Source organism: Herpailurus yagouaroundi, unplaced genomic scaffold (assembly GCF_014898765.1).
Source record: "Herpailurus yagouaroundi ecotype Mexico unplaced genomic scaffold, PumYag 182, whole genome shotgun sequence".
NCBI classification, from domain to species: Eukaryota; Metazoa; Chordata; class Mammalia; order Carnivora; family Felidae; genus Herpailurus; species Herpailurus yagouaroundi.
In genome coordinates, this window is record NW_024412413.1 from 4374424 (window position 1) to 4396775 (window position 22352).

Genomic DNA, 22352 nt, shown 5'->3' on the forward strand with positions numbered 1-22352 from the left:
ACAATCTGGGGGAGAACATATGTACACATATATGTTTAGAAATCGTAAAGAGTGGTTGCCTCTGAGAAGACTGACAAGGTGGGAGAGAGATATTTTACTTTTTGTGTATTCTTGCACCTTTTTAATTTTGTACCACATCCATGTATTATCTATTCAAATGTGATTGTTTTGGCAATAGGACTATAAATTCTGAATTTAAGGATACAATAGTGACAATGACAAGGTTGTACCGTAAGTCAGAGGACAGTCCCTTTGCCCAAGGGGTGTAATCATTTTATGTTTAAAAGTAGTCAAAGTCATGCAGAAACAGGAAACGCAAAAGCATTTATGATTGCAGATTATTTAAGGTCTAGACTTACACTCATCTAGATGATTGGTTTATTTTGTATTAGGTACTTCTCTTTTTTTCAGTTTTATTGAGATAAAATTGACACGCATCACTGTGTTAAGTTTAAGGTGTATAGCATAATGGTCGGAGTTACATGCATTGTAAAATTGTTACCGCAATAAGTTTAGGTAACATCCATCATCTCACATAGACCAAAAACCAAATATAATTTTTATTTTTACTTATTTGTAAAAGTTTTTTATTTCCTGTGTAGTTAACATGCAGTGTTATAGTAGTTCCAGGTATACAATATAGTGATTCAGCAGCTCTATGTGTTACACCATATGCTCATCAAGATAAGGGTACTTACCCTTAATCCTCTTTACCTATTCCACATATCTCCCACCCACCTCCCCTATGGTAACCATGTACTTGTTCTCTAGTTAAGAGTCTGTTTTTTGCTTTGCCTCTTTTCTTTTCCTTTGTTCATTTGTTTTGTATTTGTCTTTCTCTGACTGACTTATTTTGCTTAGCATAATACTCTGTAAGTAGCTCCATTCAGGTCATTGCAAATGGCAAGATTTCATTCTTTTTTATGACTAATATTCCATTGTATATACATACTGCATCTTCTCTATCCATTCCTCTGTTGATGGACACTTGGGCTGCTTCCAAAGTTTAGCTATTGTAAGTCTGCTGTAAACATAGGGATGCATATATTCTTTTGAATTAGTGTTTTCATATTCTTAGGGTAAATACCCAGTAGTGTGATTACTGGACTGTAGGGTAGTTCTATTTTTAAATTTTTAAAAATGAACCTCTATTGTGTTTTCCACAGTGGCTGCACCAGTTTGCATTCCCACTAACAGTGCATGAAGGTTCCTTTTTCTACACACCCTCACCCGCACCTGTTTTTTCTTGCATTTTTTTTTTTTTTTTATTTTAGCCATTGTGATAGGTGTGAGGTGATAACTCGCTGTGATTTGTATTTCCCTGATGACGAGTGATGTGGAGCATCTTTTCAAGTGTCTGTTGGCCATCTATATGTCTCCTTTGGGGAAATGTCTGTTCATGTCTTCTGTTCATTTTTAAATGGATTATTTGTTTTTTGGGTGTTTTGTTTCTTGGGTGAGTGGTATAAGTTCTTTATATATTTTAGATACTACCCTTTGTCAAATATGTCATTTGCAAGTATCTTATTCTGTAGGTTGCCTTTTAGTTATGTTGGTTGTTTCCTTTGCTGTGCAGAAGCTTTTTATTTTGATGTAGTCCCAATAGTTTATTTTTGCTTTTATTTTTCTTGCCTCAGGAGACATATGTAGAAAAAAGTTGTTCTGGCCAATGTCAGAGACATTACTGCCTGTCCTCTATTCTAGGATTTTTATGGTTTCTGGTCTCATATCTAGGTCTTTAATCCATTTTGAGGTTATTTTTGTGTATGGTGAAAGAAAGTGGCCCAGTTTCATTCTTTTGCATGGAGCCGTCCCGTTCTCCCAGCGCCATTTGTTGAAGGGACTGTCCTTTTCCCCTTGTATAGCCTTGCCTCCTTTGTCAAAGATTAATTGACCATATCGTGGGTTTTTTCTGGGTTTTCTATTCCATTCCTTTGATCTGTGTGTCTGTTTCTGTGCTTGTACCATACTGTTTCGATTACTGCTTTATAGTATAATTTGAAATATGGAGTTGTGATATCTGCAGTTTTATGTTTTTAAGATTGCTTTGGCTCTTCAGGGTCTTTTGTGGTTCCAGACAAATTGTAGGATTGTTTGTTCTAGTTCTGTGAAAAGTGTTATTGGTATTTTGGTAGCAATTGCATTAAATATGTAGATTGCTTAGGGTAGTACAGACATTTTAACAATATTTGTTCTTCCAGTCCATGAACATGGGATGTCTTTCCATTTCTTTGTATTGTCTTCAGTGTTTTATAGTTTTCAGAGTATAGGTCTTTCACCCCTTTGGTTAATTCCTAGTTTATTCCTAGGCATTTTGTTATTTTTGATGCAATTGTAAATGGGATTGTTTTCATAATTTCTCTTTCTGATGCTTCATTATTAGTGTATAGAAATGCAATGGATTTCTGTATATTGGTTTTGTGTCCTGCAGCCTTACTGAATTTATTTATCAGTTCTAGTAGTTGTTTGGTGGAGTCTTCAGGGTTTTCTATATATGCTAGCATGTCATCTGTAAATAATGAAAGTATTATTTCTTCAGTACCAATTTGGGTGCGTTTTATTTCTTTAAAAATGTTTTTAAATGTTTATTTATTTTTGAGAGAGAAAGAGTGCACAAGCAGGGGAGGGACAGAGAGGGAGACACAGAATCCAAAGCAGGCTCCAGGCTCTGAGCTGTCAGCAATGGAGCCTGATGAGGGACTCCAACCCACGAACTGTAAGATCATGACCTGAGCCCAAGTCAGATGCTCAACTGATTGATCCACCCAGGTCCCCCACTTTTTTTTTTTTTTAATTTTTTAAATGTTTATTTATTTTGATAGAGAGCATGCACACGCATGTGAGAAGTGGGGGAGGGGCACAGAGAGGGAGGGAGAGAGAGAATCCCAGGCAGGCCCTGTGCTGTCAGCACAGAGCCTGATGCAGGGCTTGATCCCACGAACCATGAGCTGATCATGACTTGAACCAATATCAAGAGTTGGACACTTAACCAGGTGCCTGGATGTCTTTTATGCCTTTTTCTTGTCTGGTTGCTATAGCTAGGACTTCCAATATTATGTTGAATAAAAGTGGTGAGAATGGACATCTTGTCTTGTTCCTGACCTTAGGGGAAAAGCTCTCAGTTTATTCCCATTGAGTATAATGTTAGTTGTGGGTTTTTCATATAATCAAATATAATTTTTAAATACAAAAGTAATATGTACCTCCTAGAGAACATAGAAAAGACTTTTAAAAAATATCAGTCATCATCCCATTGTCTAGAAATAAAAAACTATCAATATTTTGGCCCATTCCTTTAATTTTATTCTCTATAATTCATAGTCCATTCATTTATTCAACACCTATTTAATGTAAGCCTCCCATGAGTTAGGCACTCTTCTAGGCACTGACACTACAACAGTGGACAAAGCAGGTCAAGCCCCTGCCTATTCTGTGTCCTTTGCATTTCCATGTACATTTTAGGATCAGCTTTTCAGTTGCTCGTAAAAGTCTGCTGGGATTTTGATTGGGACTTTATAAATCTATAAATCAATTTGGGAAGAATTGACATGTTTTAATGCTAATGCATGAATAGTCACCGTCTTCACTTATGTAGATTTTCCTTAACTTCTCTCATTAATGTTCTTTAGTGTTCAGTGTACAAATTTTATTCATATTTTGTTCAATTTTAAGTACCTTATATTTTTATGCTATTATAAATAGAACTGTTTTTAATTATCAATTTCAAATAGATTGTTGGTAGTATATTGAAATAAGATTGGTTTTTATAAATTGACCTTGTATACTACAACTTTGCTAAACTTATTAGTTCTAGGAGCTCTTTTTATAGATTCCTTGGGATTATTTATATAAATGATCATATTTCAGTAAAAATAATTTTATTTCTTCTTTTCCAATGAGTGTGCCTTATATTCCTTTCTCTTGTCTTACTGCACTAGCTAGAACGTCCAGTACGATGTCGAGTAAGTAAAAGTGTTGAGAGCAGACATCCTGCCTTAGTCCCAGTCTTAGGGGCAGAGCATTCAGTCTTTCACAGTTAGATATGGTTTTAATTTTAAGGTGCCCTTTAGCAGATTGAGATAGTTCCTTTCTATTTGTAGTTTGCTTAAATGTTTCATCATGAATAGATACTTTTTCTGTCGTCTTTTGAGATGATTACATGGTTGGGGTTTTTTGTTGTTTATTAATGTAGTAAATTATACTGATTGATTTTAGAATGTTAAACCAACTTGATATACCTAGGATAAACCCGACTCAGTTGTACTCTACTGTATCCTTTTCAAATATTTTTGGATCTGATTTGCTAAAATTTTGTTAAGGATTTTTGCATCTACATTCATGAGTGTATTGGTATACATATTTTTTTTTTCTTGGAATATCTTTGTCATGTTTTTGTATCAGGGTAATGCCTAATGCCAAACCCATAAAATGAATCAAGAATTGTTCTCTCCTCTTGTTTTTTCTGGAAGGGTTTTTGTAGAATTAGATGACTTCTCTCCTAAAAGTTTGGTGAAATTTACCAGTGAAGCCACTGAGGCCACCTACCTTTCTTCGTGGGAAAGTTTTTAGTTACAAATTCAGTTTTCCTAATAGATGTAGGGCTAGTCAGGGTATTTTTTTTTCCTTGAATGGGTTCTAGTAGTTTATTTCTTTCAAGGAATTTATGTGTTTCACCCAGGTTGTCAAATTTATTAACACAAATAACATAACATAAATAATATTAACATAACATAATAACATAACATAATAACATAAATAATATTAACATAATAACATTATTATTAATAATAATCACTTTTTATCTTTTTTAATGCCTGTAGGAACTGTACTGATATCATCTCTTTTATTTCTGATATTGGTGATTTATCGTCTTTCTTTTCTTCTTGATTCCTAGCTAGAGGTGTATTAGTTTTATTGATCCTTTCTAAGAGCAGCTCTTGGCTTCGTTGGTTTTCTCTGTGGTTTGTCTATGTTGTTGATTTCTGTTCTCACCTTTATTATTTTCTTCCTTCTACTTATTTTGGTACATAAGCATTATTTTCTAATATAAGTATTTCGAACTGTATCTTTCCTTGCAACTATTGCTTATACTGCATCCCACTACTTCTGGTATGTTGTGTTTTCAGTCTCATCCCATTCAAAATATTTTCGAACGTCCCATGTGATTTCTTCCAAAGACCCTTCTGGGGTTCAGAAGTGTGTTGTTTAATAGACACCTGCTGGGGGGTGGGTGGAGTATTCTCTCGGTGGCAGTTAAATCTAGTCACTCGAATCCTCTCTGTAACTTACTGGTCCGCTGCCTGGTTGTTCAGCAAACACTGAGAGGGGTGTTGAAATTTCCAAGTGTACTTTTGGATCTGTCCATTTCTTCTTCTGGTGGTGTGAGTTTACTTTATTTTAATTTAAATTTTTTTAATGTCTTATTTATTTTTGAGACCGAGACAGAGCGTGAGCAGGGGAGGGGCAGAGAGCGAGCGAGACACAGAATCCAAAGCAGGCTCCAGGCTCTGAGCTGTCAACACAAAGCTCAATGCAGGGCTCGAACTCACAAACCGCGAGATCATGACCTGAGCCAAAGTCGGACGCTTAACCGACTGAGCCATCCAGGCGCCCCAACTTTATGTATTTTAAAGCCTTGTGATTAGGTCTATACATATTTGGGATCATTAGGTCTTTTTGCTGAATTAATCCCTTTATCCTTGTAAAATGCCCCCCTCTTTATCCCTGTCATATTCTTTTTTTCTGAAGTCTGCTTGAACTTCAGTAGATTATCTTTCTAAAGAATTATGTCTACTACTGTTTATTGAATTTCTCATAAAAATCCAACTGGAATTCTGATTGAGATTCTGGTTCTGATTATATATTCGGGGAGAACATCTTCAAAATATCAAGTCCTCTCATCTAAGAACATAGTATGACTCTTCATTTATTCTAATCATCTATATTCTTTATTAGAATTTTAAAGTTTTCTTTTCCATTGAGATCTTGTGTTATCATAATTTACTTCCTCGGTATTTTAGAGGTTTTTTTTTTTCTCTTATGAATAGTATTTCTTTTTATGCTGTATTTCTAGTTGGTTTCTACTGGTGTAGAAACATGCTATCGACGTTTAGATCGATGTAACATATGATAAGTTTGCTAAAATCTCTCGTTACCTCCAGTAGCTTATCTATTATGTACCTGGGATGCCTCTGACATCCGACTGAAAATGTGGAGTAGGCAGTTGAATGTCCAGGCTAGGAGTTCATGGGAGAGGTGCGGGGAGAGGTATAAAGTCTGGGTCTGTATGCGGATGGCACTTAAAGCCACGTGCCTGGGTGGGATCACCAGAAACTATTAAAGGAGCAGCCAGTGAGGGGAGAGGAAAGCTGGAGTAGTGTGGTGTCCAGAGCCAGTGAAGAAGTGTCTCACTCATATGTGGTCTGCATACGAGTCTGCAGCAGAAATAAGTCCTTCGGGGGTTTGTTCTTAACCACCACAGGCGCTATTGTCAGCGGCTAAGAGCAGAGCCTCCGAGGGTGTCACGCCTGGTTCCACCATGTCCTGACCGGGTAGCCTTGGGCAGGAAACTTGGCTCTGCCTTGGTCTGCTCGTCCTCATCGTAAACAGGGATAGTACTACCACCCACCTCAGAGAGTCATAGGACTTAAGTGAGTTAAATCACATCAAGGTGTTTGTAACAGCGGCTGGCATGTAGTAACCTCTCATGGAATAGCACTCGGTTTTTATCATTCCTGTTCTTGTTGTGGTCTGTGTATCAGCAGGATCTAGCACAATCTCTGATAACAGTGCTGTAAAAGGTTTCTGGATTGAATGTTGCTGTTAGGGTATGTGAGGGAGACAGGATGGGAAGAATGAGCTACGGTTGGTCTTGGAATTCTTTACGAGGAGTCTGTGAAGCTGGCAAAGTAGGAAGTGCTTCAGGAAGGAACATGTTCTTTAGTTCCCAAGTTTGGAGTTTGTGGACGACTAGCCATTTGCAAAGACTGACTAAATAAGCAAGAATAAGCACATAAATTGTCACTTAAAGAGGAAGGGAGGGAGGGAGATAATAATAAAAGATTGAAGAAACATGTATCATATGCAATGTATGAATTCTGATTCAAACAAACCAGTTGTTGTTTTTTTTAATGAGACTCAGGAAATCTGGCAGTGATCACAATTTAATATTAAGGAATTGTCATCAGCTCTATCTATAGTAGTTTGTGGTTTTGTTCTAATGGTCACTTCACTTTCAGAGACACGTACCAAAATGTTGACAAATGAAATGATATGATGTCTGAAATGTGCTTCAAATAACCCAGTGCTGGAGAGCAGTGCCCAGTAGAGTTCTAGATGAAACAGGATTCACTATAGTATTCCTTCTACTTTTGTAGTTTTTTAAAAATTTTCCACGATAACAATTAAAAATAAGGAACTAAAGGCTCTTGACCACTTGTAACACTTGACTCTGTTATACTAGATTAGAATTTGAGAAACAGAAAACTCGGCTTAATATTCAACTTGAATATAGTCGCAATCAGCTGAAGAAGAAGCTGAATAAGATCCGTACATTAGAAGAAACCATCGAAAAAGGCAGAGAAGACATCGATAACCTAAAGAAGGTAACTAATTATAGGCGGCTGACGTGCGTTGCCATTGAAATGATTTCTTTCATTGCGTAAACACTGTTGGACTCCTGAAGTGTTCTCATAGTGACGGGAAGGGTAGGGGGCAGGTTTGAGAAATACTGGAAGTAAAATCAGCAGGTTCACAAATTATTAGGTGTTGAAGTGGGAGAGGCGTGTGGGGGGTAGGTGCCGCTGAGGACTCCTGAGTTCTAATTTGGGCAATTCGTGGATAGAGGGGCAAGTTAAAGAGAGGAAAGTCTGGACCCACAGAGCTTGAGTTGCCTGTGTGAGATCTAGATAGCAAACTCTAGCAGGTGAAGGGCACGTGGAGAACAGGAGAAGCCCAGGCTGGTTAATGGGAGTAGATTGAAGCCATATGTGCATGGTTGAGACCTCACCCCCCCCAACCCCCCAAGCCCGCCCCACCGCCCAGACAGAGCAGTAGATGCTGAGGAACAGTGAAGCGAGGGGGGAGCTCGGGAAGGAGGAAGTGAGGACAGTTGTCAAAAAGGTAAAGTCTGGGAGATGTCTGCTTAATTGCCAATTAAGAGGTCATTTTTGCAAAAACATTTTCATTGGACAACGTCCAATGGAACAGAGTCAGAGGGTAGCAAGCTGAGGAATGAATCCAAAGTGAAGGACAAAGGCAGGTAGTAATTACCAGTCTCCAAGAAGTGTAGAACAAGAGTGGGTCACATTCGGGAATAGAAGTTCAAGCAGCACACAGAATCACTGCTTTGCTTTATTGACGATGAGATGATCTGTTGACCTTGTTAACGTAAAAGATAATTAAGTCTACAATGCAAATCATCTTCATTCAGGCTGAAGAAACTTGTCTGCAAATTGTGGATGAACTCATGGCGAAGCGGCAGCAACTTAAGGACGTATTTGTCACTCAGAATGCCAACACGGAGAAGGTCCAAGCTCAGCTTGAAGAAGAACGGAAGAAAGTTCTGGCTATTGATAGGTAATGAAGAAGTTTGTCAGCTTAAAGGACCATAACCAGAGTTTTAAAGACATTTACTACCAACTTAAAATCTGTTAGAGGCAGTTTGTTATTTGAATATGTGTCCCACATCACACCTTTCAGACATTCTCATTTAGGGGAAAACCAAAAGAGGCGGTCAGTTGTTGAGAATGCATAGTTCTTTTTGGCAGATGCAGACGTGGCCCTGAACAGAGAGTCCCTTACCCTGAGTCCCTCTGACACTGGTGTACAGGGTCTTCCTACAGTCCGTCTGGGTGAGGACGCACGGCGGGCCAGGGGGGGGATCTGGAGCCAGCCCGTGTGGTTGGTACCCCGGTTCTGCTGCTTACACGCTGTGCCTGCCTTTCCTCAGAAGGAAATACTAACGTGGGGATCTCATAGTGCCTGCCTCCCCGGACGGTTGTCGGGATTCAGTGAGGGGTTGTTCATAGGACACTTAGAACCTGGCACGTGATGAGCATGTGTGTTTGTGGTGATGGTGACAAGGACACTTGGAGTCAGGTGGCTTGTCGCACCCCAGCGACTTCTGCTTTTCAGCCGTAAGTGGTCAGACGAAACGTGTGCTCTGTTTTTGCTCCACTCTTGGCACTGCGCAGTTTTCCTCACTGTTCAAAGCCCTTCAGCATTTCGAGATAGAGCAGAAAGTTCTTTGTCTAAGGTTTCTGAGTGGAGTTAAAGTTCATCTACTCTTGAATTGTTTTCATGGTTGTATTTAAACAGAACCACATCTCTGTTTATCATCATATTCTTGAAAACCACATAATTCTTCATTTATTTTATTTTTTGGTCCTGTTTCTGGGACCTCTTAAAAATACCACGTTGTTTTACTTGGTAAAACCCCCAAACCCTCATTTAAGACAGAAGGCATTACATTAATAGGGGCTGTAGGACATAGGTATGTCATGTCTTACCTGGTAAGACATTTCTCTTGTTAAAAGATTGTTTCTCTTGGTTTGAGGCTCTAAAGTGTAGAGCTTATATTGAGGGAGAAATGCAGCTTGAAAAATTATATAGATTTTAAAGCCAAACTAGTCCGATGAAAGTAATTATGTTTATTATTTGAAAATGTTCCATTGGATAAATTAATTACATTCATGGCCTTTCTCAAGAGCGTTAAAGTTTACATAACAGCATCAGTGCGATAACTTACAGCACTCCTAGGGAAAAATCTTTTCCATGCAGTTTTATTTGTAACACATTCGTTTCTCTTCTCTGGTACAGCTCGAATGGGTAAAATATAATCACTTCTCATATCTGTGTATTTACAGGGAAGTGGGAAAATGGCAAAAAGAAGTTGCCACCATTCAGACTTCTTTGGAACAGAAACGGCTAGAGAAGCACAATATGCTGCTTGACTGCAAAGTTCAAGACCTTGAAATAATTCTTTTGTTGGGATCGCTGGACGACATCGTTGAAGTGGAGGTATTCTACCACGTGACTTCAAAATGGACGCAGCTGTGGGGAACTTGTGTAACGCCCGGTGGCTGCTTAGCCAAGTCCCAGCGCTGCGGACGGTTCCCCTGGCCCCACCCAGAGCCCCGTTAGGAGTGGAGGAGACATCTCCTGGGAGGCAAAAGGGGCAAAAGGATCGTCGTTACAGAGGACTGGGCGTCTTGTGCCGTCTCTTCCATCGCTTGCCCATCCACGTCCTTTGAGCCCCCGCGGGATGGGCCAGTTTCTTTCCCACACATTAGATACCCGAGAGTAGAGTGAGAGCCGCTGGAGTTAGCGACTTCTGGGGGTGGTGTTAGGAAGGCTGTGCTGTGGCTTCAGACAGAGTGTCTTCCGGTTAGCTCGCCACAGGATGCAACAGAAACGGCTGGTCCTGCCTTTCAGGTCATTCCTCTCTGAGCCCTTTCTTCCCTGGGGTCTCCCCACTACCTACCTCCTCCCCGCCCTGCTCTGCCCGGCAGTCAGACATCTACTCTGTTCCGTCCACCCTCCACTCCAGAAGTCCTTCGTCCTTGCTAACATGACTACTTCTCACGACCTTATACTCCAAGTCTTTGTCTTTTTTCTCTATTTTAGCAGAGATCACATTCCAGACAGGAGGTAAGGAAAGGAAAAAGCCCTTTCCAGGCCACAAATGACATAAACCCAGTTCAGAGGCTTTAAAGGGAGTAAAGGGACAGGACTGGAATGGAGGCGATCTCATGCCAGACTCAGTCCAGGAATTTGAACACCATCAAGAACTCTTTCTGGCTCAGTATATATTGGCTTTATTCTCCCAAATGGGCCTTCCCCACAAGGCTACAGCTGTAACCACTAGTTCTGACCAGAGGGGAAAGAGAACTCTCCCCTCCTCTCTGCTGGGAAAATCCTGGGGAAGAACTCTGGCTCGTTCTGGGTCACAGGTCCACTTGTGTAGATGCAGAGAGAGAAGGGAGGGGGTCTGTTAACAGCAGAAGTACATGGGAGCAGAAAAACAATAGTCATTATACTCTAGAAAGAGAAATAGTATTTTTTTTTAATTTATTTTTTAGAGCAAGCGCTCCAGCAGGGGAGAGGGGCAGAGAGAGAGAGAGAAAGAATCTTTTTTTTTTTTTTCAACGTTTATTTATTTTTGGGACAGAGAGAGACAGAGCATGAAGGGGGGAGGGGCAGAGAGAGAGGGAGACACAGAATCAGAAACAGGCTCCAGGCTCCGAGCCATCAGCCCAGAGCCTGACGCGGGGCTCGAATTCACAGACCGTGAGATCGTGACCTGGCTGAAGTCGGACGCTTAACCGACTGTGCCACCCAGGTGCCCCGAGAGAGAGAATCTTAAGCAGCAGCCTGACATGAGGCTCAATCTCACGACCCTGGAATCATAACCTGAGCCAAAATCAAAAGTCCGATGCTCAACTGACTGAGCCACCCAGGAGCCCCTGCATTCACTTTTTAAAGCATGATGCTTCTTGAGAATAAAGTGTTGAGGAGAGTGAAAAGGTCCCAACCATATTGTCCCGGGAAGAGAAGTCTTGGGGAATACGATCATTTTCCTCCAATAGAAGATGGCCTGTCCCAGAGGAAAGATCACATTGGTTCTTTCTGGTCCCAAGGTGGATACAGGGTTGGGAAGGAGAGGCCACAGAAACAGCTTTCCTCTCCTAGGGAACACTTTTACCACTACTTGAATGGTGAGTTCCCTGATTGGAATTTGGTAAGCATGTCTGGTAGTGGCCACATAATGGGGAGACAATATAAGATCTTCTATAAAGGCTAAAATAGAAAAAGCACTAGGTAGGAATTGTCTCTCTCCAGAGGGCTGAACAAGGAACACCAGGTAGAAATCATTTCAACAGTTGTCATAGGAGTAACTGTCTTATCACTGTTTTGAGGCTGAACCTGAGATTTCCCTTCCACTGGAGGTGTGGAGACAGGGTATGTTCCCTAGGTCTCCAGGATTCTCCTAGAAGACTCTTCTATGGTGGGAGAGACTGTGTCGGATCATTAGTTCCAAAATCATTCTGTGCACATGGAGCATCTGGGGGTCTTGCTGCCGGGTCATCACAGCCTTGCAGGCCACGTGAGGATTTTAACTTTTTACCCCAGTGAGGTGGCGATCAACTGAAGGGCTCGGGACAGGTGGAGGAGTAGAGCTCCCCGTTTCACATAACAAAGGAGGGGCTTCATCTGTTTTTCAGTTGGGAACTGAAGCAGAAAGTACCCAGGCAACAAGTGACATCTATGAAAAAGAAGCAGCCATTGAGGTAGACTACAGCTCCCTACGAGAGGATTTGAAGGTAAATGGAGGATTTCCGTTAGGGCTAGTTCATGGTGACAGTGAATATTTACATATAATACAGAAGAGTTTTTTGACTATAGGTTCAGGGGGAAAAGTAGATTTGCTAATGGTGTTTGAAGAAATGGTATAAATAGACAACTTAAAAATGTTTCTGTCAGCCTTTCTCACTGTTCACAGAACGTGAGTATCATGGAAATGCTTCCCAAATGAAGTCTTCTGTGGGCAGCCAGTTTTTTGAAAGGCTGTCTCCTTGGAGATTTACAGTGACCATTAGTCTCTGAGAAGTCCCGCAGCAGACACAAGTGACCACCGTACTCCAGGAGCCTGGGTCGGCCTGTCACCATCCCGGTGTGGCCCCCACAGTAGGGGACAGACCCATCCGTCACAGCTGCAGAGCACAGACCTGGGGTCCGGTTTCAGGGTCTCTAATCCAGCATCTCTGGCTCTGCTGCTCTGTCGTCCCTGTGAGCCGCGCTCCAATACTGCGTTTGCGTTTTGCCTCCTTCCTGAGGCCGCGTCTCCCGTTGAGGGCACAGCGACTAGCCGGTCCTAGCGTTCCGGCCACACAGCCCCGCAACCTTCAGGCAGGAGACAGGCCGCCTTCGTAGTGGTGTGTCAAGGGTGAAGAAGGGCTCTTCTGACAGAGCCCCAGGAGCTGTGCTGGCATCACAGTGGCCAGAACTGGTGACCAGTCACTGTCGGGGGGGGACGGGGTTGGCGAGCCTCAGATGGAGCAGGGACCCCCGCCCCCTGCTACAGGGGACCCGTGAGGGAGGAAAGCTCAAACATGGGCTCTGTGAGACAGGGGTGGAGACTAGATGCCAGGTAGCAATGTCCACCTTTCAATTTCACATGTTCTTACAGGTGCTGTGAGATTTGCTGGGCTTTTGGATCGCAGTTCTATTTTTAGGCAGTCACAAAACAGCTTTTGTCTTCTCTGCAGTCTGTTTAGTGCTTTCATATTTAGAAAACCCTTACCCACCTTATTACTGAGTAAATATTTATAAATATTGTTCGTGTTTTGTTTTCATTACCTATTTAATTCGTCTGAAGTTTATTTTGGTAGGTGGCATAAGGTAAGTATCTGTTTTTAAGAAGTTACCTAAATTAGCCAGTGTACCCAACATTTTTCAAATAATTCTCTTCTCAATGCCTTAAAACCGTCACATTCCTCATGTTAATGAACCACCCTGGGAGGCCAAGAACGCTTTCCTGGAAGGTCACGCCTACACCCCTTCCTCCTTTCCCTCCTCGCTTAAGGTCTCTTCATCCTGGTGGTTTCAGCTGAAGTGTCTCCCCCTCCAGACTGGTTGGATGCCTTCTCCCTGCCCCGCAGCACCTCCGCTTACCGTTAGAGGGTTTCCACACTGTTATAAATGCCAGCCTGGGTGTCCGACTTCCCAGTGAGCTCTTTAAGAGCAAGGACAGAACAGTGTTCATCACTGAATCCTCAGGGTCTAATCCATAAGTAAACGATCAGTATTTTTTAACGAATGAGAAAATGCGATCTATGAGTTGCTGCTTTTTGCCCACATTAGGAAGTGTGGAGGTGAAGCATGTTCCGGGAGAGCAGTATCTAGAACGCTGGAGCCACGGCACAGCACAGCTGGCTAAGGGAGCTGCGGATAGCGCGGCCCAACTGTGTTTCAGACTCCGAGGCGCCAAGGGAGGGAAGGGGTGGCTGCGGAGAAAGGGAGGCAGGGACCTGGTCCTGAAGGGCCCTGTGCCTAATTACTCAGCAGCTAGGATCTGAAAGGCAAGCGGTCACCGCTGTTCTCTGTCAATAGGCTCTACAAACGGATAAAGAAGTGGAGGCCAGCCTCAGACTCCTCCTGCAGCAGGTGGCGTCCCAGGAGGAGGTCCTGTTGAAGACGGCGGCCCCAAACCTGAGAGCCCTGGAGAACCTGAAGACCATCAGGGACAAGTTCCAGGAGTCCACAGACGGTGAGGCTGGGCGGCACTTGTCAGCAAGGCCGCACTCCTGGGGGACGTGGGTTCTGTCTCTTTATTTTTAACTTAGATCTTTCTCTGTCATCCCATATTAATGTGTACTTTTAGTACTGAGTCACTAGTTGCTGCCTTTGTAAAAAGTGCTCTGCTTTAATTTAAGGAAAAAAAAAAACAAGTATACTGGTTATTTTAGAACATAATTTTTTATACCAGTATGATGGCCATCTTAGATTCTCTTTCACAGAATTTGTCGCTATTATTTAAAAATTAGCCCTATTAGAAAAAGGGCCCATCAATTTTAAGAGCCACGTTCTTAGAATTAATAACAATTGGGGTATTTTAAAGGTAGATTTTACTCAAGACAACCAAATTCAAAATCCAGTTTTTAAGATACTCTATGCTTTAAAGTTGCAATAAGAGAAGCCCTCCCCCCAGTGGTCTTCAAAGTAAAGAACGTTGCTTCTCTCTCAGCTTTTGAGGCCAGCAGAAAGGAAGCCAGAATGTGTAGGCAAGAGTTTGAACAAGTGAAAAAAAGGAGATACGACCTTTTCAGCCAGTGTTTTGAGCACGTCTCAGTCTCCATTGATCAAATCTACAAGAAGCTCTGCAGAAACGTCAGCGCCCAAGTAGGTATTTCCACCCCAAATGCTGCTGGAAACCGTGTTGCTGGTCGTTTTTTTCTGGTGGGAAATAAATATCCACCGCATTATCTGAGTGACCCACTTCCAGTCGATTCCAGAAGACTGGTTGCCATAGTAACTGTGTTCTAGATCCCACTCACTGTCCCACTGGTCAGCCTGGACAAGGCAGAACCTCTCTGGTTCTATTTCTTCATCCGAAAAATGAGGGGGTTCAGTCATTTGTTTCCAGATTCTCTTCAGTTCTGAGTTCTGTTGCCTGGTGCTAATTTGGTTTCATGGAACAGTCAGTGGTCTCTGTAGTACAGGTCACGTTCTGTAGAGGGTCTTGGGAATGGCTGACCTGGGGTCTGTGACAAGTTGGGCGGAGTACAAAGGAGAGGAAGGAACCAAAGGCAGGACTGTGTCGATAGTCCGTTTGCTATAACCTTTGCCCGTGACGCGGTCAGTACCCACAGCAGACCCCGTGGCACTGAACGTGGAATCAAGGGGTGCATGGGGACTTCTACACCTGCTTTTACCTTTCTGCTGGTGTTCTTTTATGGCTGAAAGTTGATCCTGGATCAGACACTTAGGGTTTTAGCTGAAAGTAATTTACTTATCTTCAGTAAAGTAAGACTAAAATAAACCCATTAACTTCTTGAAGGCAGGATTCCTGCCTGTATCTACAGTACCTGGCCCGCAACGGCTATTCAATAAATGGTTGATGACGGGCCAACGGGTGAGCTGAACAAAGACTGTTTTTGTCAGACTGCGACATGTGCTGCTGACGTTTGAATGGCAGTCCTACGGGAAGGCCTGCTCCTTTGTGTGTGTTAGAATGTTTTCCCTCTCCTACCACCCACGCAACCCTATTTCCTGTGACTGCATGAACAGCTATACACATTGTTTACAGGCATTGGTATTTTCCCATCAAAACAGAGGAAAACCTCACCAATAGAATATTTCACAACCTCTCTCAGTTTCCAAAGTCGAAATTTTACTAATTGCTTCTGTGATACTGCTAATAAATAACCTGTGTTTCAGGCATTTCTTAGCCCAGAAAACCCAGAAGAGCCTTACCTAGAGGGAATCGGCTATAACTGCGTGGCTCCAGGCAAACGGTTCATGCCAATGGACAATCTGTCGGGGGGAGAAAAGTGTGTGGCAGCTTTGGCCCTCCTGTTCGCGGTGCACAGGTGAAGGCCACAGTGAAGTGTCTTCCAGCATACGTGCTACAAAACTGTTTTCTTCAGCCAGACAATTCAGGTTGTTTTAGGCCTATAGTAAGTTAGACTGAAAATCTAATACGTAATTCAGTCCTTGACAGATTTTCACTAAATTTCTGCAGCTACCAGAGGCTACTAATATTCCAAGTTTATAGAAAGGAAAGAAAAGGAAATCCTGGGATGGACGGATGTGACATCAGGATTGCCAACAAACAGAACAAAACATCCAACCCGTGTGTTGTTTTCCTAGTATATATTCAGAGAGCCATGTTTAGGTAGAGAATGTTACACAGAGTATTTCTTCTGAAAAAACGTTTAACCTCCTCCTCTCCACTAATGGTGGTGGCAATCTGTGAGGAAAATGGAGAAGATGTTGGCTAAGATCAGGACGGCTAGTGTTCAACATTCCAGTCATTAGATGAAGGCCCGGGTGTGCATGGTGCTCCCTCTCTACTTTCACGACCAGAAGGATTAGCATCAGCTGATGTTCATAAGAGGAGGCCAGGACAGGAAAGGAAAAGAAAATACCACCATTCATGCAGGAGACTTTGGGGAAGGCAGGCAGCAGGAATCGAAACGTGAGCCTGTGTTGAGCAAATCGCAGCAGAATAAGACTATTACTAGGGGTCCCTTACTAGTAATTACTGTTACCATCCATTTATTCGACAGATACTGATTAGAGATCTGCTGTGTGTCGGGTGGTGGTGCAGGCACCGGAGAGTCGGCAGGGAACAAAACAAAATCTTTGCCTCAAAGATATGTTATTTTTGTTGGGGAAGACAGAGGAGAAGGTATTTTAGTAAACTAACTCTCTGACAGAGAGACTATCAGGAGATGGCAGATGCTATAGAGAAGAAAATAAAGTAGGGAATTGGAGACAGTAAGTAGCAGGGAGGGATTTGCAATATTAGAGTCACCCTGGAAGGCCTATTTGAGAAGGCAACATTTGAACAAAGTTTGAAGGAATGAAGGGAGCAAGTCATGTGGATGTAGCTAAGGGAAGATTGTTCTAGACATGAGGAACAGCATGTGCAAAGGCCCTGAGGCCAGAGACAGCCGGCATCCATAGTGAATGGGCCGTATGCAACAGTGGTGGACACAGGGATAGAACTGTGGTAGCCGTCAGGGAGAAAGGGGGAGAGGGGCTGGACCAGGGTGAGTGTCGGCTGAGCAGACAAGGTGTGGGGTGAGAGGGAGGCGGCAGGGGTGACACATACAAGCTCGAGTGAAAAGACCGTGGGAGGGAACAGGTCTGGAGGGGCAGCTGAGGAGTGGGATTTGGGATGAGCTTTAGCTGTTTATCAGACACCCGCCAGGAACCGTCGGGCAAGCTGTTGGGCACATGAGGCAGGTAGGGTGTGGGAGCCATCGGTATACGGATGGTGTTTAAATCCCAGAGATGAGATGAAACCACGTGCGAGCCAATTAGCGTGGAAGGACCATGGACCGTACCCCAGGGCACCGCGGTGTGAAAACGTTCGAGCACCGCACGGAGAGGAGCTGGCGGAAGAGACCTGGAAGGAGCGGTGGGGGAGGTGGGGGAGTAGACGGTCATCTGTGACATCAGACCGCCAGGTGGGGGCAGCCCCCAATGCCACCCGCAAAGGTCACGCGGGACACCGACTGAGCACTGCCCCTTGGATTCGGCACCGTCGGGGTCACTGGTGACTTGGTGACTGAGGCGGAAGCATCCAAGGGGATGGATCTTGTTCAGTCTGAATACTGTTAATCTTCTCCAGGTCTCTCAAAAACCAAAGCTGTTACTTGTAATTTCTTCCTAGTTTTCGGCCCGCTCCGTTCTTTGTCTTAGATGAAGTGGACGCAGCCCTGGACAACACGAACATTGGCAAAGTGAGTGTCTCCCTGCTTTTAATTTCCAAAAGAGCACCTGTGGTCCAAGGATCACGTGCTGGTCAGAAGGCCGCCTACCTTGGAACACCCAGTTGGTTGGAGAACGGCTGATTAAAAATCAAATCTAAGTTAAAGATCTAAACAGGAGATGTTGTGGGGGAGCAGTTTTCATTCGCGGGGCAGGGGATCCTCAGTCCATTGCTGGGGAATCAAAACAGGGAGTCAGGTCAGGATCGCTGTGCTGAATCCACAGCACTGCTGGCGGGTGACTTCTCCCCGGTTCTAGACGTCAGTGTAAAGCCACCTGAAAGAGACGGACCTTGAGGCCACAGCTCCCCACTCTGAGTCTGACGGGAGCACGGGGTCAGCCGTGGAAGCGCGACCAAAGAGGAGGGGCGGTTCTGCCTGCAGACTCCTGGCGTCACGGTCCCGCTGCCAGAGCCATCCATTCTGGAGTTGGGCGAATTGGACTCCTGGTTCCGCTTCCAGGCACGTTCATCTTCCAGAGACGACCGGGCTCTTTGTAAACTGGCATCGTGGCGTATATACCTTAGTCTCGTGAGCTTGGCTGAGGAGTCCACCTCTGAGAGAGGGAGTCCTGGGTCCCTGACGCTGGGCTCCCTGGAGCCCGCCAGGAGATGCCAGGGTCGGGGGGGTTTCGGGAGCTGCGGCTGAGGCCCTTCTGGGGGCCCACGTGGCCTCACTCAGCGCTGCCCGAGCTGTGTTCATCCAGCCCAGGTTTCTCATCCCCACGTTCTGAACACGTCCGCTCCGTAGTCAGAGGTTTAAAAACCAGATCCCCGATCCCTTTGAACTTTGTAGAGGACAGGAAAGAGCCACCTTCTGTGACCTCCCAGGCATCAGGTTAACCGGGGAAGGGAAAGAAAACAGGAACAAAAGACAATCTGTTTGTCTCCTGAACGCCGGCCAGCGTGCATCGGCTGATTGGACTCAACGGCCTCATTTAGGAGACCTCTTCCCCCGAAGAGGTGAATTTTGGCGCTTTGTAGCCCATCTTCTGTATGTTGGGGTGGGAGGGCGGGGGTCTATTTTTGTGGGCTCTTTTCTCATTAGCTTTTAAGGTATCCGTGCCTTCTAGCAAGATGGAGCTGTATTACTGGCCTCTCCAGGGACGAGGTCTTACTTAAGACTGTTCTGTGGCATCCAGCCTGTGTATTAAAGACCTGTCACCTTTCAGTCTCCCCCAGGATCCACCCTGCCGACCGCTCCGCTGCCATGCTGAGCGCGGGCGGACGTGTGAGCGGCTCCCAAGTGACGGCCACCCCCTCTGGTGCCCGGGGTGCCTGCCGTGCACCTCGGCAAACACAGTGCGTCCCGCCCCCCTCCCGCTCACAGCCGCTCACAGCCGCTCCACAGTGGCTACCGCTGCCTCTGATGCTGAACCGAGTTCTTTTCTGCCTGTGAATTCAACCCCTTCACCAGAAGCGGTTTCAACCCCTCCTGGTCCCTCACCTCCGCCAGTGACTCCTCGCCCAGCACTGGGCCATAGTCCCACACAGTCGGGACCCGTACGCGCAGCCCAGAGCCATCCAGCCCCTCAGAGACGTGCGGGGGGTGGGCAAATATCCTGGGAGGCTGTGCCCGGTCCTTCTCCATCTCCCTCTGGGTTCTCAGCAGATTTCGTTCAACAAGACCCCTATCTTACTCCCTCCCATTCCTTGGATTTGAGGATGGTTCCTGAATATATATAATTGCCACTTTTCCCATCTTCTGGCTCTGAGTTATTAGCAAAATAGGAAGATGGAAATTTAAAGACCGGTCCTTCCTCAATGTCTGAGTGGTCGTTTTTACCTTGTTATGAAAACTGATTGCGTGTTCACTTGATGATATCTTAAGTTAGAGCTTTGTTCTTTAAAATATTCTTAAAGATTAGATGGCAGATTTCATAAGATTTACAATTTTTTTCACCTTTTAATCTGAGCGGTTTCCATTTCTGCACTTATACTGGGTTTACTGAGTTACCAGAAAGGCAAGTGCTTTGTCCCCTACAATGGGCAGAGATGGGCACAGTCACCCTCCCGGGGCCCTTAGAAAGGAAGCCTTTCCTTGCTGGTGAAATGTATGCTTTTTGTCCCCCTCCCCCCCCAGGTCTCAAGTTACATCAAAGAGCAGACTCAGGAGCAGTTTCAGATGATAATCATTTCCCTAAAAGAGGAGTTCTATTCCCAGGCCGATGCGCTGATAGGCATCTACCCGGAGGTAAAAGGCAGCCCCAGGAGTCTCCCTGTGGTGTCCCGAAGTGAAATTACAAGTACCAGTGGGGTCTGCACATGCTGTTTGATTTCTGCAGTTGATAACTATTAGGCTTAAGTGATTTTTTTTTTTGAATCAAATAAGATTTTTTAAAATGACTTATTTTTCTACGACAGTAGACAGAATTTTTAAGATGGACTTGAAGTGAAAAAGCAAACAAAATTACAGAGCTGTAAGGTACACGCTAAACTGTTAATACTGTGTTCCATATTTCCGTAATGTCTGCATGTTTTAGACCAAACAAATGCACTGTGGGTAGCACTAAAGGGCCCATTTATCTTTCAGAAAGGACCAGAGGGGGAACAAAACAAATTCACCAGACATTCCAAGTTGTATAGTAACTTAGAATTCAAACACACCTACAGCTGTTCAAAATACTTACCTGAGCTAATGGAGTAGAGCAGCTAATTCAGATTATTCAGTTTGGGGACAGTAAGGCTTTACTTCCTGAGTTTTCATCTAAACGAAGATAAAAATTTCCCTTCCTGTGCCTACAAGATGCAAGGGAGCACCGGAAATTCTCACACCAGCGTAGGGGAACAAAAAATACCTTTTTCCTCTACGCACTTAGGTTCTCTGGCTGGGGCCCTGTTATCAGACTGGCAAAAGGCAGATTAACAGGAGGAAAACGGCTTAACACGTGCATCACACATGTACACGTAGAGGCCCTGGTGAAGAGTAACCCCAAGGGCTGCCGGCTGGACCCCGCGCTTACACACCATTCCAGGCTAACGCGAGGGGCGGGGGCTGGGGGGCAGGCGAGGGGAGCCGTGGTAAGCACGGATCGCTTAGCAAGTCCTGTGGTGCGTGTGGAAGCGGGCGCCTTCTCCACCGGTGAGAGCTGGTGAGAGCGGAGCGGGGCCTCCTAACATCGAGCACGTTTCCTTTGTGAATATGGAGCTCGGTCCTTAGAGCTGCTCCTGTGTCAGCTGGTTCGCGGTAGCCTTTAGCTCAGAGCAGTCCGTGCGCCGCGATGGCACGCGCTGGGACCTTTTACCAGATAATACAGAACATAAAGCTGATGTAAATGGAGACCCGTGGTTATAAGGAGATTCCTTTTTAAGTGCAAATCCATATTCGCTAGTGGCCTCCTTCTATGTTTAATAACACGTTTCTCCCCCAAGTCGACAGGTGACTTGAGCGGTCTTTTCTCATTTCAGTTCGATGACTGCATGTTCAGCAGAGTTCTGACCCTGGATCTTTCTCAGTATCCAGACACCGAAGGCCAAGAAAGCAGCAAAAGAAACCAAGAGTCGCGTTAGGACCGCGAGTGCCCCCTGAACACCTGGGGGTGTCCGTGACCTGGGTCACGGTCACGGCTGCCTAGTTGTTGCTCTTGAATGACAGACTGCTGGAGCAGTCGGGACAGCCTGGGCCGCTGTAGCTCGCGTCCATCATTCGGGCCCCCTTCCCGTGGGTAAGGTTTCCTGAGTTAGTGTTGAGCGGATTATTTAAAAAAAAAAAATGTAATTTTGTGTCATTTTGAAAGCCAGTCAGAATAATTTTGGATTCTGCATTATTTTCACTTAGGTCTTGCCTAGTATGTTTAAGTGATCTTTCAGGGAAACTCTTGGTTCTCAAATATTGTTAGTTATAGAACGTTGAACCTGGGTTTTATGGGAAGTTATTTCAGGGGAACTGATGTCAATACAGGAAATCTCAGTAAAGAATATTCTAACTGCAGATGTCTCTGATCTATCATTTTAGAAACAAAAATTCTTTTAAGGTGAAACAATTATGTCTGCTTCAATGCAATCTGAATTTTTCTAAGTATAAATCTGTTGGGAAAACATCGTACACAGGCTTTCCTAAGTAACAACTGACTCCTCCGCTTAAATACGTGGTTCTGGGGAGGAAAGTTGCAGCATTTTCAATAATACTTCATTTCCCTTTCAGAATGGATTAGAGTTTTGTACACAGCAGAGCAACTCCCTCACTGCAATCTACTGACAGTTACCCGTCCACACAGGGTCTGTGGACATGTGAGGACCAGCGGCGCCTGGGCGGCTCGGTCGGTTAAATGTCCAACGTCTGCTCAGGTTGTGATCTTGCAGTTCACGAGATAGAATATCCCGAGCAGGCTCCTGGTGGTCAGTGCAAAGCCTG

At 44.3% G+C, this 22352-nt stretch overlaps 1 protein-coding gene across 8 annotated transcripts in view; it reads left to right on the forward strand.

Moving 5' to 3' along the window:
- SMC1B (structural maintenance of chromosomes 1B) overlaps positions 1 to 21728 on the forward strand; it is a 76175-nt gene extending 54447 nt beyond the window's left edge. For 5 of the 8 annotated variants that reach the window (XM_040490567.1, XM_040490568.1, XM_040490570.1 and 2 more), the window contains 10 exons: positions 7463 to 7604; positions 8432 to 8577; positions 9867 to 10020; positions 12225 to 12323; positions 14113 to 14269; positions 14747 to 14901; positions 15940 to 16091; positions 17903 to 17972; positions 20082 to 20192; positions 21407 to 21698. In XM_040490567.1, the coding sequence (XP_040346501.1) occupies positions 7463 to 7604; positions 8432 to 8577; positions 9867 to 10020; positions 12225 to 12323; positions 14113 to 14269; positions 14747 to 14901; positions 15940 to 16091; positions 17903 to 17972; positions 20082 to 20192; positions 21407 to 21508 (1288 nt within the window). In that variant the 3' untranslated portion in view covers positions 21509 to 21698. Of the gene's footprint in view, positions 1 to 7462; positions 7605 to 8431; positions 8578 to 9866; positions 10021 to 12224; positions 12324 to 14112; positions 14270 to 14746; positions 14902 to 15939; positions 16092 to 17902; positions 17973 to 20081; positions 20193 to 21406 lie in introns of all 8 variants that reach the window. The other 3 variants (XM_040490563.1, XM_040490566.1, XM_040490569.1) reach the window with 1 other exon arrangement.
- The last annotated feature ends 624 nt before the right edge of the window (positions 21729 to 22352 follow it).